Source organism: Scylla paramamosain, chromosome 14 (genome assembly GCF_035594125.1).
Source record: "Scylla paramamosain isolate STU-SP2022 chromosome 14, ASM3559412v1, whole genome shotgun sequence".
NCBI classification, from domain to species: Eukaryota; Metazoa; Arthropoda; class Malacostraca; order Decapoda; family Portunidae; genus Scylla; species Scylla paramamosain.
Window position 1 is genome coordinate 25,617,207 of NC_087164.1, and position 15,045 is coordinate 25,632,251.

Consider the following 15,045-nt stretch of genomic DNA (forward strand, 5'->3'; position numbering starts at 1 on the left):
TGGGCCGTGGATGGTTCGTGGCACACGTACGGAAGGGTGGGCACGGGGCCGAGTGCCAAGGAGCTGCGAGAGCCAGGGCGCCCAGCCAGTGTTGCCCCGAAAGCCAGCGTGCGTGCACCGTCTTCCCGTCACTGCCTCCGTCGCTTCACTCATTCGCAACCATGAGCTGGCCATCTGCTTACGGCTACAAGTACACCCCTATTGGCCTCCGCCAGAGGGAAAAGAAGGATGATGCCTCAGGAACCCGCTCCATCTGCACCACTGTCCACCTTCCTCAGGGCGGACACCTCCTCGACATTGAGAGGCAGTACGGCTTGGACGGCTCCATGTCGAAGAGGGTGAGTCCCACACATGTCCCCCATCCTACCCAATGACTCCCAGGCTCAGGTGGTGCCATCTGTACAAACAAGTGGAAAGCTTTCCCTAAGAGTACCTGACAAAATACTTGTTTGTTTTCAAAGCTCAAGATTTTGATGAATTAAAGTTCTTTTAGGTACACATGTCTTTTGGCTAAAATGAAAAAGAAAAAAAAAAGAGGAAGGAAAGGAAAACTCAAAGACTGTGAAAAGTGAAGTGACAGTGACGGTGGTGACGCCCTAACAACTGCGAGCGGAGGCCGCGCCGCTTGGTGAAAATTTGGATCTAAGAGCAACAGGATGCATTGCTGTCGGTGCCTCAGGCCAGCGCGGGTCGTGCTCACACGTGCAAGGGATGACTGGATCTTTTGCCACAATGTTGACACAAGGCAAATACAACAGATAATAAAAAAAGGGCCCTGCTTCCTTGGAAGAGTTGGTCACAGCTCCTCCAACACCCCGCCTTGCCATGGATGTGGATGCTGACGGCTACACGAAATGACCTCATTTCAGAGGTCATTTCGTCATCTCGGAAAAAAAAACTTCGGAGTTTTCTCATTATTTTCTCCCTGGCACTAAATATTACACTATTCTATTCTCTTGGAATGTGTGTGTGTGTGTGTGTGTGTGTGTGTGTGTGAGAGAGGGAGAGAGCCTGCGCACGAATGCATTAGGGTGCGAGTGAAAAAGTACGCACATTTCAAACCACTGCCCATCTAAACCATACACACAAAAGGCGCCTCAGCCGTCACAGCAGCAGCAGCCTGGAGTGCGTGCCTGCCCTGCGTGTCAGGACAAGGTCACCTCCACGAGAAGCACATGCTTGAACTAAAAAAAAAAAAAATAAAATAAATAAATAAATAAATAAAAAAATAAAAAAAAAGTTTGTGGCGATGAAACACCATCAAAACTACGCAAGGTATGTGAGCAGCAGTTGACCCTTGAGACGGAAGGATCAAGCTATGAAGGCCAAGGGTGCAGGCTGCCCGGTGTGGCGTCCAGACTCTCCGGCGATGCTCTGGTCGATCAGCAGACTCATCCCTGAATAGCTCTGAACGTCAAAATGCAACACAGATAGTGCCAACAGGCCTTGACGGAAGATCATATGACGGAACGATAAATGCAATGACAAATCCTGATGACAAACCCATATGTGATAATGACGTCATGCTGGTTTGACACATCATGGCGGAAAACAGGAGCGTGAGCGTGCCAGGGAAGACGAGCTATTTTTGTCCACCACCTTCCTCCCTCTGGAATTCATCCCTAACCCACACCCACCTCCTCTCCTCTGCTGATCCACAACCACATTTTTATTCCATGCTGACACGCACCACACCCACTCTCTACCTGACACACCCTCTCTTCCACCGCATTCTGACGCTCACTCCACCCCCTCCTCCACCTACACTCTTCCTTACCAATCTAACCTAACCGCACATGATTCGTTACTTCTTATTCAGGTGTAAAATAACTTACAAGTATGTGTGATATTACATGAGATTCATAAGAATAATGTGATATTACATGAGATTCATAAGAATAATATAACTAACATAGAGTGTTAGTGCGTAGTAGTAGTAGTAGTAGTAGTAGTAGTAGTAGTAGTAGCAGTAGTAGTTGTTGTTGCTGTTGTAGTAGTAGTTATTGTTGCTGTTGATGTTGTGCTGGTGGAGGTGGTTGTTGTACTTGTAGCAGTACAGCTACCAGATAATTTAATCCTTCTTCCATTTTACCTTTTGTATCTGTCGTGTTTGTCACAACCAGGGAACATAAAAATAGAAAAGTTCATCAATATCTTGTGCGCAGAAAGAAAACATTTCCACGTATTGCTGCTTACCCTCCTGCCCATTCCAAGCCTGACATGTCCCTCTTGCAGTAATAAATGACTGGACTCACATATACCTGAACAATTTTGAGTTTTTGTATATTAAACATTCACAGACATGAAACAAAGGAAATTTTTGGACAGGCTGTTGCACCCTCATTTCGATACAATCTCTTTCATTTCCATTAGATTTTAGTGATGCACATATGACTGGACATGCAGAAGGTAACGCATGAACTGATAATTGCACGATGCAGTAGCTACACGCCCTGACACTTGACACAGGTGCTCTTCAGACCAAGTTTATCCCAGAAGGCGAGTCCCTCCCACCCACCATCACATCGCCTCACTCCTCCCGCGGCTAAATGGGGCACCGCCGCTCTTTGTTCACGCTTCCCGGCTGGCGTTAACCCACAGACCTAATTTCGGCTAGAGAACAGAAGCGCCTCCACCTTTCCTCCTGACGCGCCCCCGCTGCTCACCAGGTGGCTTAGACATCCATGAGTTTTGAATCATTAATAACATGGTTATCAGTAATCAGGACCGTAAAGCTTCTTTTCAGTTAAAAATATAAATGGTAATAATTCTGAAGCAATCATAAAAAAATAAAAAAAGAAAAGAAATATGCTTATGACGCCTGCCTGACCACAGACTCCTGACGGTGTGGCCTTGCCGCTGCGTGAGTGCCGTCAGCCAATCCACCGTGAAGCTGGTGGGCGCTGTTCGCTCGGCGCAGTGGAGGGACATATATGGCGGTGCGGCGGGCGGGGTGGCTGAGGGGGTGGCGCGTGCCAAGGGTCGCTCCCCCTTCCCCCCCATCTCGGGTGTCTCGCTCGGCTGCCGGCCACCAATGGATTCATAATCGCGGTTCAGATACAGCTGCTCACCACACGACATAATTGTGGCCCGTGACCAGTGACAAAGATGCACACCTCTTGTTCCTGACTGTCCATTCATATTACATAAAACGAATAGTTTAAAATAACTTTCCTGAAATATATGAAGCATTCCCATGCTTGTCATTGCAGAAGATAGTGTTAATGAAGTAGCCACACTAAGATATCTCGCTGTACAGACTGAGAATTTGTTATGCGTCAGTGATGCAGTCACTGCACACTCAGTGACATGACTCATGGGCATGAATGAGACAAGTTTATGTAACAAAAAGGGCAACAGAATCTCGAACAGTTTGGGCACGAGGTGAAAGTGTCACACATTCGTACTTGGTGCAGGAAGGCGACGGTCTTGGATGGAGGGCGGTGTTGGGAAAAAGAGGGAAGGATTTTACAGAATTTTAAGATTTCATGAATGACCACTTTGTCGATTGCGTTGCGACATTTCCGTGTCAAAATAACTTTTGCTCGACTTCACCAATGATTGACTATATCTGACTTCACAGACTGAGCTTGACTGGCTTACATATCACGACTTGCCACAAGTTGAACACGGAATGACTTAACCAAGGTAGAAACAAACTGTTTTCCTAAACTGAGAGACGTAATTTACGAATTGTGTACATGCGCACGAAATATATAACAAAGATACATGATAATGAAAGAAAGAGGACAACCGAAACTTGGAGCACCGCTGTGTTGGCTGAGCCTGGCGCGCCCATATTTGGTGGTGCAGCTGTGATCGCCTCCTTGGCCAGGAGGGCTCGTGGCCGTCACGCATTTGTCACGTGTCAGCTTCTTTTACATATCGGAAAAGAAACCTCTGGATGAGAAGAAAGTGTTCCACAAATCTTTTAAAACACAGGAGGATTTACACATGCGTTGGCACTCCAAAAGATTGTTATTATTATAAAGGACACTGAGCTGATGAATCCCTCAGAGCCATCATTACTTTGACCTTCACGCTTGTTGCTCTACAAATAATTTGTTACCTGAAAATACGAAATCAGTAATCTAGTGATGCTGAATGCAGTTATTCAGGTAATGTGCTACTTTCATTAATTTCATGAAGACTATTTCACACTTATGTTATTTTCTGCCTAAGAAGAACTTGATGTTGAAGCAGCGTAGGACCCAAAGTAGAACTCAACTGTGCAGGCTGAGCCTTTGCAACATTTGAAAATTGTATATAATAAACACAATGTCATCCGTGTCCAGTAAAATAACGAGCACAATTTATTGTTAATGATGATAATGATAATAATAATAATAATAATAATAATAATAATAATAATAATAATAACAACAACAAATTAATTAATAATAATTATTATTATTTATCTATTTATCTATTTTTTACTGTACATTGGTGAATGAACGCAGGAGACCGCCACGGGGCGAACATCACTGCCAGTCAGCACTGAAGGCAGGAACTATGCACGATATCCACGTCTGCCTCGATGCATTTCCTAAATTGTATGAGTGCTGAAATATAATTCCATTATCTATAGTAGTTTTCAAATAACGACTTCTTGAATCCACAGTCCATGTCGTTCTGTAGAAGTATGGTGTAGCAGACAAGGCATAAGCCAGCACGACTTTTTATCCCCACTAGTGGCGCTCAGTAAAGGTCTCTGGCAGGTTTTTCTTGAGAGCAGCGCCGAATCAGGACTTCTAGCACGATCTGACCGCCGGCCAAAAATAATACAATAAAGAGCTCAGCGAAAAAGGAAGTGTTTTAATTAGCTGTCCTCGAGCACCGGCTTTCGCGGCCATCACGGAAGAGAAAACCAAGGAACCCGCTGGCATCCACTTGGCACGCGGCAGCCACCCAAACGATGGGCCGCCTAGGGAGCCACACAGGGAACACAGTCAGACACCAGCATGCGGTGAAACGAAAGTAACGCAGCGGAGCACTACCAGTCACGGAATTGTTAGAATGCACAGGATTAAACAGGCACTTCCTCTCACAAAGACAAATAGTAATGACATACTTTAAATGATAACTGGTGTCATTTCGTGAAGGTCAATCCTCAACATTCATATGAAATATACGTACGACCTGCTTAATATCCCATCAGCTATCGGCCTCATAGAGAATACTTGCTACACACACACACACACACACACACACGACACACAGCGAAGGTGGTTCAGTGTGGTGACTGAACCCTCGTCGCTGTGTCTCTATGGCAGGTGCTCTAATTACACAGAACGTTTCAGGTGTGCTTATTGAAGTAATCAATCATCAATCCTTGTGTTCATGTGACGCGTTTGGAAGCATGTAAGCAAAATAACCAAAGTTCAGCAGTGAATTTGATACTGACCCCTTATATGATGTAGTTAAACATACGCATAATGAAAGCTTTATTCTCTACAAAACAAAGATTGCTGAAGTGGATCCTGTCGACAACTATCCCCGGCGTTATTTAACGTCCATGAAATACCCTGAGGAAGTGGCCCCGAAGTGCATGGTGAGTGAGCCACGCTGGGGCTCCTCAAGCTACAAATGTACTCTTGATTCACTGCGGAAACTTCTTCGCCCTACTAACTCATCCATGACAAGTAACGCTCTGACAGATCCACCACCATGGCCCAGCAAGACCCTCCTTCCTGCCTCCGCTGTCACCACCCTCCACGAGCACCGCCACGCTTGGCTGCTCCGCCCCTGTGCACCACTCTGCCTCCATCCGCCAGCCTTCCACTTCTCACTGCTTATGTTTCGCCTCTAACTCGATGCCCAATTCTGCTTCACTTTGCTAATTTTATCATAACTGTGGCCGAATGTTTTAGCCAGTTAACATCATGCTGTTTCCTTTTTTCGACTTTCATGGCAACTGTCCTATATCATACGATGACAAAATAGGCATATTTTCTGGAATATTGATATTTGTGGCAACATGCCGTGTGCTCAAGAGTAAGCCAGTGTTTATGGTTGTTTTTCCAGGAGGATTATTGCGGTTTCATGCCCTACACCCCGGCTGTGGCATCAGTCAGGCGTCGGATCTAACCCTTACGCCAAGCCCTACACCACATCCTTTCCCACCTCCCTAATACCCGATACTCCTAAACAAAAAACAAACAAAAAATTTTCGTTTTGTAAAAAATAAACATTTGAATAAAACCAATAAAAAGATGGATTCGACTCACAAAATTAAATCATCGTATTCCGAGCGACAATAATTACTGATGTTTGTGTACATGGCACTGACACTGCTTGGCTTCCCTAAAAGTTAACTGCGCGTCATGATCGCATCACAAGTCAGCTGGCGAGGCAGACTGAGCCGGACAGAGAAATGAGATTCTTCTGGCCATGGACACGCCCAGCGTTCCCCTATCCCCTCCAGCAAACATTTTGATCTCCCCTCCACCCAAGTCTTGAGTATCGCTCGTAACGGAGGCATTCCTTCACCCTCACAGATAGACAATGTACAAGTAGTGAGCACATCAATAATGTCTGGTCTTATTTCCCTGTCCACACCTCTACCGCCAGCTGTCTCGTCTTTATTTATTATTATCATTACTGTTACCATTAGCATGCCTTAAGAATGCAGCTAGACACATTACTTCTGTTGTTGCACAGCCTTAATGAAACTTGTGGCTACAACAAGGAAACTAGTTTTCAAACGCTGTACTCGTGATCTCATTACATCTTATCAGCCCTTTACATTACACGAGGACTAACTCCTTGCTGCTCTGTTAGTTTCAACATTCTTTAGTTTATCTGTTAATTTATTGTGTGTGTATGTCATCTAATTTGAGAAATTACAATACTTCCCTGGCTGATTCACATTCATGAGTATTTCTTTTCTTGCTATTTATTTTCTCATGGAGATTCACGTCAAAGGCTTTAAGTCAATCAGCTTCACACTTTCCAGCGTCATTCATGACCAACTAATATAAAATTACTTGCGTCATATTTCTGCAAGGCAACTTCCTCACTATATACCTTTCCTGTCCCTATATAATAGCTATACTATTTCAAGTAGCATTCTCCTGCCTTCGTAGCATCCTGTACCCTCTTACTCCTTCACAACTCCTTATTAGTTTCCTCACACCTGCGACTCGTTATAACGAATGTCCACTTCCTACGTCCACGGCGGGGAGACGAGGGTGTTCCTCCACTGAACGACCTAAGCTCCACACAACCTTGTGAGTTGTGGATTCTGTGTTTCGCCTGTTGTATGCTGTGGCGTGAAACTTGGTCCTGCACTGAAACTCATGTACACAAACCCTCGAGTCTTGCAACCCTCCCTCCTTCTAAGAGAGCGTCCCGCTGTGTGGCGGGCCGGAGCACAGTTCCTAGCGGAGCAGCGCGGCCGGTCCTGTTCCACCGCTAGCTGCATGATGGCTGACGCGTTTTGGTGCGTGCATAATGCAAGCAACATGAAAACTACCTCTTAGGTGTTTTGCTACACTGACGCACAGGAGAGAAAACATGTACCATTAAACTTTTTGATAGCAAGCCATTTTTCCTAATAATTACAGGACACATAATAATTATTAGTCATTAAAGTTTTTCTCTTAAATTTTCAGGTTTATATACTTTATTTGCTTTTTTTGCTTTTTTTATTTATAAACATCAGTTTTAGCGTAAAACTAACATATATATATATATATATATATATATATATATATATATATATATATATATATATATATATATATATATATATATATATATATATATATTTCAAGATAGCACTAAGTAGAAAGCTGGTGAGGATGGCGAGGCAGCGGCCCGGCAGTCTCGTCGCCGCAAGCCTCCATCCTTGACCAGCCAGCCTCTGCTGCTGCATGACAGTAATGCCTGCCTGTATCGCTTCAGTATGTTTACTGCTTATTAGCTTCTTAATACCACTTTTTGTTGAGTTTATTTTATTTACATCATTTCATTATTCTAGCTAATAGTACCCTTTTTATATTTAAACATGATTAAACTTATTCCAACCCACACACACACACACACACACACACACACACACACTAGTAGTACATAAGGGCAATGCATGTACGTACACACACTGACACGCTGCATCACTGAATGTCGAAGTCATCTGGACATCCTAACTAAGACTTGGGACATTCACCAGCCGGGCCTCGGGAAACTACACACTACACCTCCGCTGCCCCAGTCACTGTTCCCTGCCAGAGACCTCCTCCCGCAACTCTTGATGGAAACAGGCCTGCCACTCCTACCTCATCCGTTTCTTTCCCTTCCTCCTCGCAACAACACAACACTCACAATCGTCTTGTGTTGCAGGAGACGCAGAACATGGACCCCGCTTCCTTCGTCCCAAGCCCTGCCCGCCCTGCCACTGCAGAACCCGCCGCCTCCAACCCTCTCCTCGATGCCTTCGAGCCTCGTGCCCCCACTGACTTCGAGCGACAGGCAGATGACATCATTGCTAACTTCCGTGCCAGGCAGGGGCTGCCCCTTGAGGTAAGGCACTGGTGGAAGCTGGCCACTTGTGATGGAAAATGAGGGATGTGTATGTATGTGTAGAGAGAGAGAGAGAGAGAGAGAGAGAGAGAGAGAGAGAGAGAGAGAGAGAGAGAGAGAGAGAGAGAGAGAGAGAGAGAGAGAGAGAGAGAGTGTTTGTGTGTGTGTGAAAATAGTAATTCAAATTACAAATGCAAAAAATTATGGAATAACCAGATATAATTAGGACTGGTAGAGAGAGAGAGAGAGAGAGAGAGAGAGAGAGAGAGAGAGAGAGAGAGAGAGAGAGAGAGAGAGAGAGAGAGAGAGAAAGGAGACGATGGTGCAAGTCATGAGAGGGTAACTGACGAGAGAGGAGGGGCAAGGAGCCGCGGGGCGAAGGGAGGATACTCGGGTGTTACACAAGGGGCACTGCGCCAGATATACACGCCTGGTTGGGGTGGGGGAGATAAGGCTTCCGTAATGTCGGACTGCCCATCACTCTGACACGAAAACTTGGCCGGCCTTGACTCCCCCCTTCTCCCCCTGCCCCTCCTCTGCCGTGATGTGCGCGCTCTGTGGATCATGTGAGTGGTGGCGCAAGGCAGAGGTGAGTGTCATGTGTATGCATCTAAATTATGTGTAACTAATGGCCTTACATCCCCCACAGGTTAAGTAAAGATAATCACGATGTTAGTCTTATAAATGGGTCAAATATGTCAAAATTAAAAGTACTGGTTGAATAATATATAATGTAAATAGTAGGAAGCCTAGTCTTGTAGGTGTCAGCCACTGCGTGATTGTTACGTCAAAGCGTATTTCGAGGAATATAGACGGTCAGAGAAGAGTCTGTCCACTCCCACCTTCCCCACCATGAGCGGCCAGCTGGTGTCCACGTGTAGGGTCCTCTGCTGGGCAGTTCAAATATGATGACTATTCCGAGTAAAGAATGTATGTAGTGCCAAGCGGCAACCGGACTGAACCCAGAGCAAGTAGGCCGGACCCAGCCCCACGCTGTGTGCAATCAGTGAGGTGCACGCATCACCGTCAGGAGATTATCTTTCCATTACCATTTTTACCAGAGAATAGATGCTGTGCAATGGAGCAATTATGATTAATTTTTCAGTTATTTTTTTATTAATCAAATATAGTTACCCTCAATTCCATTCATATATTTCAGTAATTAATATGAATATGTCATCTTCGGTTTTCATGGATGATGTGTTTCCCGATGGTAGATTTCTTAATGCCGTGATTCCGTCCCCCCGACACTCGCGGCACGCGGCCCTCCCCGCGGAGACTAGCACCTACACACACACTCACACACATACACCTGGATCTGGCTTATGACACACAATCATAATGATGTGCCAACAGCGGAAAAGATGCAGCATTCCGACCGACTTGATCAGCGGAAGTACCTGCGTCTGCTTCGAAAATGAGAGAGACAGAATACGCGCCGTCATGAAGGACATGGTCGGTGGACGGACCTTCTCTTCCTTTCATCCATTAACTATAAGCAGCAAAAGCGTGGTGTTCTAAGCGGTTTGGCTAGCAGCCCCTGCACTTGCTATTTTATTTAGCTGTGAGGTGTATCCTGTGTGGTCGTCCTTGTGTGCAGGTTGTCTGCTTCTTTAAACAAAACTGAAGGTGAACACCCACAAGGGCATGACTAGGCTAACGACCAGCATGTTGAGCCACAGCCCTCCCGCAGCTGTGTTTCACGTGACTTGTGACTCCAGAGTTCTGTTTCTCTGCACCTGCCTGGTTGTGCCCTAACGTCACCTTCCTTGTGAGAAACACCTATCAGCGGTCTGTGTCCAAAACTTTCTTCTCACGTCAACTTATGTTTATGTTTTATTTTTTATTTTTTAGTTTAACTTACAATTAGCACAGAAAGCTTTATTCAGTAGACATATTGCGGTGCATCAATTTCTGAAGCCAAAGGAGAATTAGATGAGAGACCGGGCGACAAAGAGCAAGCACAGGTGTGGTGGCGAGGCGGCGCCGAATACATTCGTACTGCTGCTCTTTGTTGCCACTTTACTTTTGCCTTTCTGAAAAACCGAGTTTACCACTCTTTTCCTGCAAGTCCTCATCTCCAGGAAACTGACGTCATTTTGGTCAACAGACTGTCCGATCGTGACGGAAAGAAGCATGCATAATATAATGACGCAATTTTCTTGGACTAAAGGACTGCGGTAAACTTTGGCCGAAACGCTACAATGGCAACCGCTTTGGCATAACATTTAGCATTCAAAATTCACTAAGCTAGTTGTCATGCATCACTGTAATCTAAACGCGAGATGACTGACGACTTTGAAGGAGATTCCCTTCGAGAAGTAATGTGGTCGAGCAGACAGCTGAGGAACTGAATCAGGCACAGCGTCAGACCGTTCCACTGTGCGGAAGAGCGCCAAGCAGTCAATTCAAGAGAAACACTTCATGCGCAAAGATATGCACAGTGTATAAGTGCCACTGTTTTAAATAACAATGAATGGATAAATTTCGAGCAATATACAGCACAGTATGACACCTGAATCAAAGAATAATTCCCTGTAGTTATCCTAATGAAATATCTTTGTTCTAAATGATGAAATATCACGACCTCTTTCCAGTCTCCCATCGAGGCCATTCAGTACCTGGACGACACTTACGGCAAATACTCAAACAGCTTGCGTCGTGAGGTACTGGTCCATCCTTAGCACCCTCACCCTAAACTCACGCCGAGACCAATAACTCACACTTTGCTGCTGCCATTATTCGAGCTCATTAGTGACATGGTAAAGCAGTGTGAGGAAGCTGTTAACCTGCAGATTCATCCCTAACTAATGGTGCTCCAATGAGACAGAGGACTACAAGGTCCAGGATCAAAGAAGGGAGGCTTGGTGAGACTCCCCCGCGCCGCCTAACTGTCTCGATATAACACGCTCAATGTATCTACCTTAACCCTTTGCTCATCTCCATCGGAGCGGCCAATTATGATCTAATGCATCTCAGTTGTAGTTTCTTACCATATATAATAATATAAACGTGTGCTTTTTGCCTGATGAATAAATAAACAGTGTTTAAATAATTTCCGGCACACCAAACGATAAACTCGTCTGATAATTAACATTCATTTGCCTCATAATGCTGGCGTTGCACGCAGCAGCTCGTGTCCGCACGGCTATTCCCGTCAGCCGCCCCGCCACGCTCTCTCCGCGCTGATCACGAGCTTTGCTTCACTATACTTTTCTTTTCCTCTTGCTGAACTCGTCCTTCTTTACTTTCTGCCTTCCAGTAATTACTGTCCTTGTGAATCGCATGCCTTGGCCCACGCATTTGCAGTCTTTGGTTAATCTGGAAAGGTATCGTACTCGTGTCATTACTCATTGATGCCAAACTTACTGTGCCATGCGTCACTCATATCTGACAGAAGGCAGCACTCAACAGCATCACGTCACTTCACAAACCAGTGTAAACGAAATATACGAAACTCACTTTGCATGTTGATAACATGTTCAACTACAAACCACACACTGAACAGGTCTCCTGTAAGCGCAGCTTTTGTGAATTGTGGTGAATTTAGCAGCGCCCAAGATCGTCTTCTGGCTGTGTGACGCACCACCTCCACGCTCCCCGCCTCGACGCATCGCCGCTAGTGGTCATCTGTTCACTTGAGCACGCTGACGCCCTCCAGACAACAACTTTTCGGACATACTTTGATCCTTGACCAATTTCTTGCGTTAAATTTGTCTCATCACTCTAGACGTATTTTCACTTGTTAAACTTTTCCTTGCAGAAACTTTTGTGGCGTTCATAAATGCGCTTCAAACTTAGAGTTGCATGTAAGTTAATTGTGAGAGGTGCCGCTGGCCTCCCTCCCCGCACCGCTCTGTGCTGCTCATCTCTTGCCTCTGCCGGCATTAGCGAGATCATGAAGCTGAGAAAGCCTTGCATTGATTCTACACCCGTGCATACATTTCATGTTTTGTACTCTTAAGATTTTCTTAATTAGTCTCGCGCAAAAGAATCTAGTTCTAGAATATATAAATGTAAATTTATATATTCGGTATCAAATACATAATTGACTTTTTCAGCTTTAATTATGCCGGCCGCTCTTTCACAAACAAAATCCTTCGTAAGTGTGCATGCCAAAACGCCCTAATATTACTCACGATAAATTTTCTCTTAATTTTGAAACTAAATGAGAGACAATTAACCCATTTTTCTAACTAGTGGTAAGGTGACTGAATCCATAACTCTAGGTCAGAGCGCCACGCTGCCTCAGTGCACCAAGGGACCCCTGCAGCCTTCACCCAACCCCAGGCTGGGCACAACCATGCAGCGGTCACCTGCCAAGCAGCTTCCCTGTGGCACTCTGTTTTGAGGTGTAGGAAAAAAAAAAAACAGCTTTGGAGCTGAACCTTCATCCACGTCCTGACAGTCAGTCCCGTGCGAGGCGTCTGTCATGACTCAGTACCGGTGCGGGAAATTCAGGTATCATTAACTCCCAACAGGCATCCTGCTCAGCGCGTGCTACAGCGGGAGAGTCAAAAATCTCATCCCTTCTTTCCTCTAGTGCCACGACAACCTCGGCGATCAAGGAGGAATCCAGTTTGACATCCTCCTCTTCGCGGGTAGGTGCTGAGGCTCACTGGCTGGCCCAGAACACCGCTCCACATGGCCCACGATTTTTGTAGTTCTTGGTCCTCGTCTTTAGAGCTGGTAGTTTTGCAGCGGCCATGTTGTCACAACGTCTCTCTCTTACAGTCTTGAGTCCAACTATAATGGATGTCTGACTTCTGCGTCAGTTATCATAGAAGTAGTGAAATTATACACTTCTTGCTTCTTTACAATTCCTTCGATACATTCCACAACTCAAACCTTGATCGAACGATCTTGAGAAACATCTAACACTGTGCTTCACATCACTGTGTTGTAGTAAGTAAACAGACGCGTAAAACTGTTGACCTCTCGTCCTGGTGGTCTCGTGTGTGGCTTGAACATGTACTACTTGTCTCCGAGGTCTGTGACACTCGCAGATGGCAGCCACAGTGTGATCAGCAACATGAAATTTCCTTAAAGATAAAAGAGCGATAAAATTTTTAACACGAGTTCATTCATTAAGCAGCCATCTCTCCTCATACAGAGTCTCTTGCACCATGTTTACTGCCTCGTGTCACTTAGACCCAACAAGTCTTCCCCGCCTGCTGTCTCGGGGTTCCTGACACCAGTTATGGATTCTGATTGCCTATAACATTTTTTAACATACTCCTGTTCTCTTCATTCTGCCATTAGCACATTTAAATGCATGTACTAAAAATGTCTACCAGCATGTACTGTTCACGGCTAAAAAGGATGAAGCCACTAGTGGGAGTAATGGGACAACCAAACACCCCATGTCGCTCGTGTATTTATCAGTATGGTGGTCCAGGTGACTAACTAACCCTTTTACGAGCGCCCAACAATGCATGTTTCTCCTCCTGTTTTCACACACTCCCAACACAAAGTTACATATTTACTTTTATTTGTTTCAGTCGCCTAACCTTTACCTCTCCTGGGGTTACCTTGGCGGAAAGGCGTCCCAACTCTCATTAGCCTTAAGAAATTTGTTGTAGCAGGTGAAACGACTCCTGGTTACGTGTACATCCCGCCGCCTGCCGCTGCATGCCGTCCCTAGCCACGCCACGAAGAGACTTGACGGCTCCTCACCACAAACTCACGCTGATCGCTTCTAGCCAGGAGCTTCTAAATTTACCAAGCACTGTTCATTCATAAATAAATGCATCCTATTTTTACAAACACATAGGGCTTGTAGTTCAAAAGATTTTCTTTTTCTAGATCATCTCCTATTTTTACTTTATTCTTCAAAGATTTTTACTTTTCTAGATCACTTCCTATCTCTGCCTTATTTTTCAAGATCTATGTAGCAAGCATGTCAAAGACTTTACTCCTTGGGCAATGTGTATGCAGACATGCAAACAACTACAGCGTAAACGAAGACCGCCTTCGCATGTTCGGAAAGGGTTTGACGTCGGCTAACTTGCACAAAGCCACGTACTAAATTTAGACGATCACCTAATAGTATTTCTCCCCATCGGCATAACACTAACAAAAAATGCAAACAAACAAAATTCCCAACATCAAACTTCAGCTTCTTCAAGGCTATCAAAACTAACCTGACTCGGGTCCAGTCGGCTGGGGCGCCTCCACTCCACCCACGCCTCACTAACCTGGGAAAGAACAATGATCATTTGAAGAATCTTTTGGCTAAAACTTTTCTCTTTCATCATATTTTGGCTAGAGGTATCCCCATGGTAGAGATGGCTAAAGTTACTCCCTGACTCCACCACTGATGCGTGTAGATGGACTTAAATAAAAAAATAATAGTTTTACTATGCATTACCAGCCTACATATTACAGAGTTCAGCCCATCGCCTTTGCATAGAAATTACTCTCAACCACACCACAGTAATTCACAAATATACACTTCAGTAACCATTCATCATTTTACAAATAAAATCAGAATGATGCTCAGTCATTCCACCCTCTTGGAGGCAG

General features: G+C 45.1%; 2 protein-coding genes across 7 annotated transcripts in view; one reads left to right on the top strand and one right to left on the bottom strand.

Moving 5' to 3' along the window:
* Nucleotides 1-14,722, bottom strand: part of LOC135107077 (potassium channel subfamily K member 13-like) — a 112,520-nt gene extending 97,798 nt beyond the window's left edge. Inside the window, exon 1 of the mRNA XM_064016698.1 lies at nt 14,664-14,722. The gene's annotated coding sequence lies outside the window, so the exon portion shown is untranslated. The remainder of the gene's footprint in view (nt 1-14,663) is intronic.
* Nucleotides 1-15,045, top strand: part of LOC135107078 (uncharacterized) — a 16,218-nt gene continuing 1,173 nt past the window's right edge. The window contains exons 1-3 of one of the 6 annotated variants that reach the window (XM_064016702.1): nt 1-338; nt 8,341-8,520; nt 9,877-9,975. In XM_064016702.1, the coding sequence (XP_063872772.1) occupies nt 162-338; nt 8,341-8,520; nt 9,877-9,975 (456 nt within the window). In that variant the 5' untranslated portion in view covers nt 1-161. Of the gene's footprint in view, nt 339-8,340; nt 8,521-9,876; nt 9,976-11,117; nt 11,187-12,283; nt 12,330-13,001; nt 13,122-14,021; nt 14,106-15,045 lie in introns of all 6 variants that reach the window. The other 5 variants (XM_064016703.1, XM_064016706.1, XM_064016704.1 and 2 more) reach the window with 5 other exon arrangements.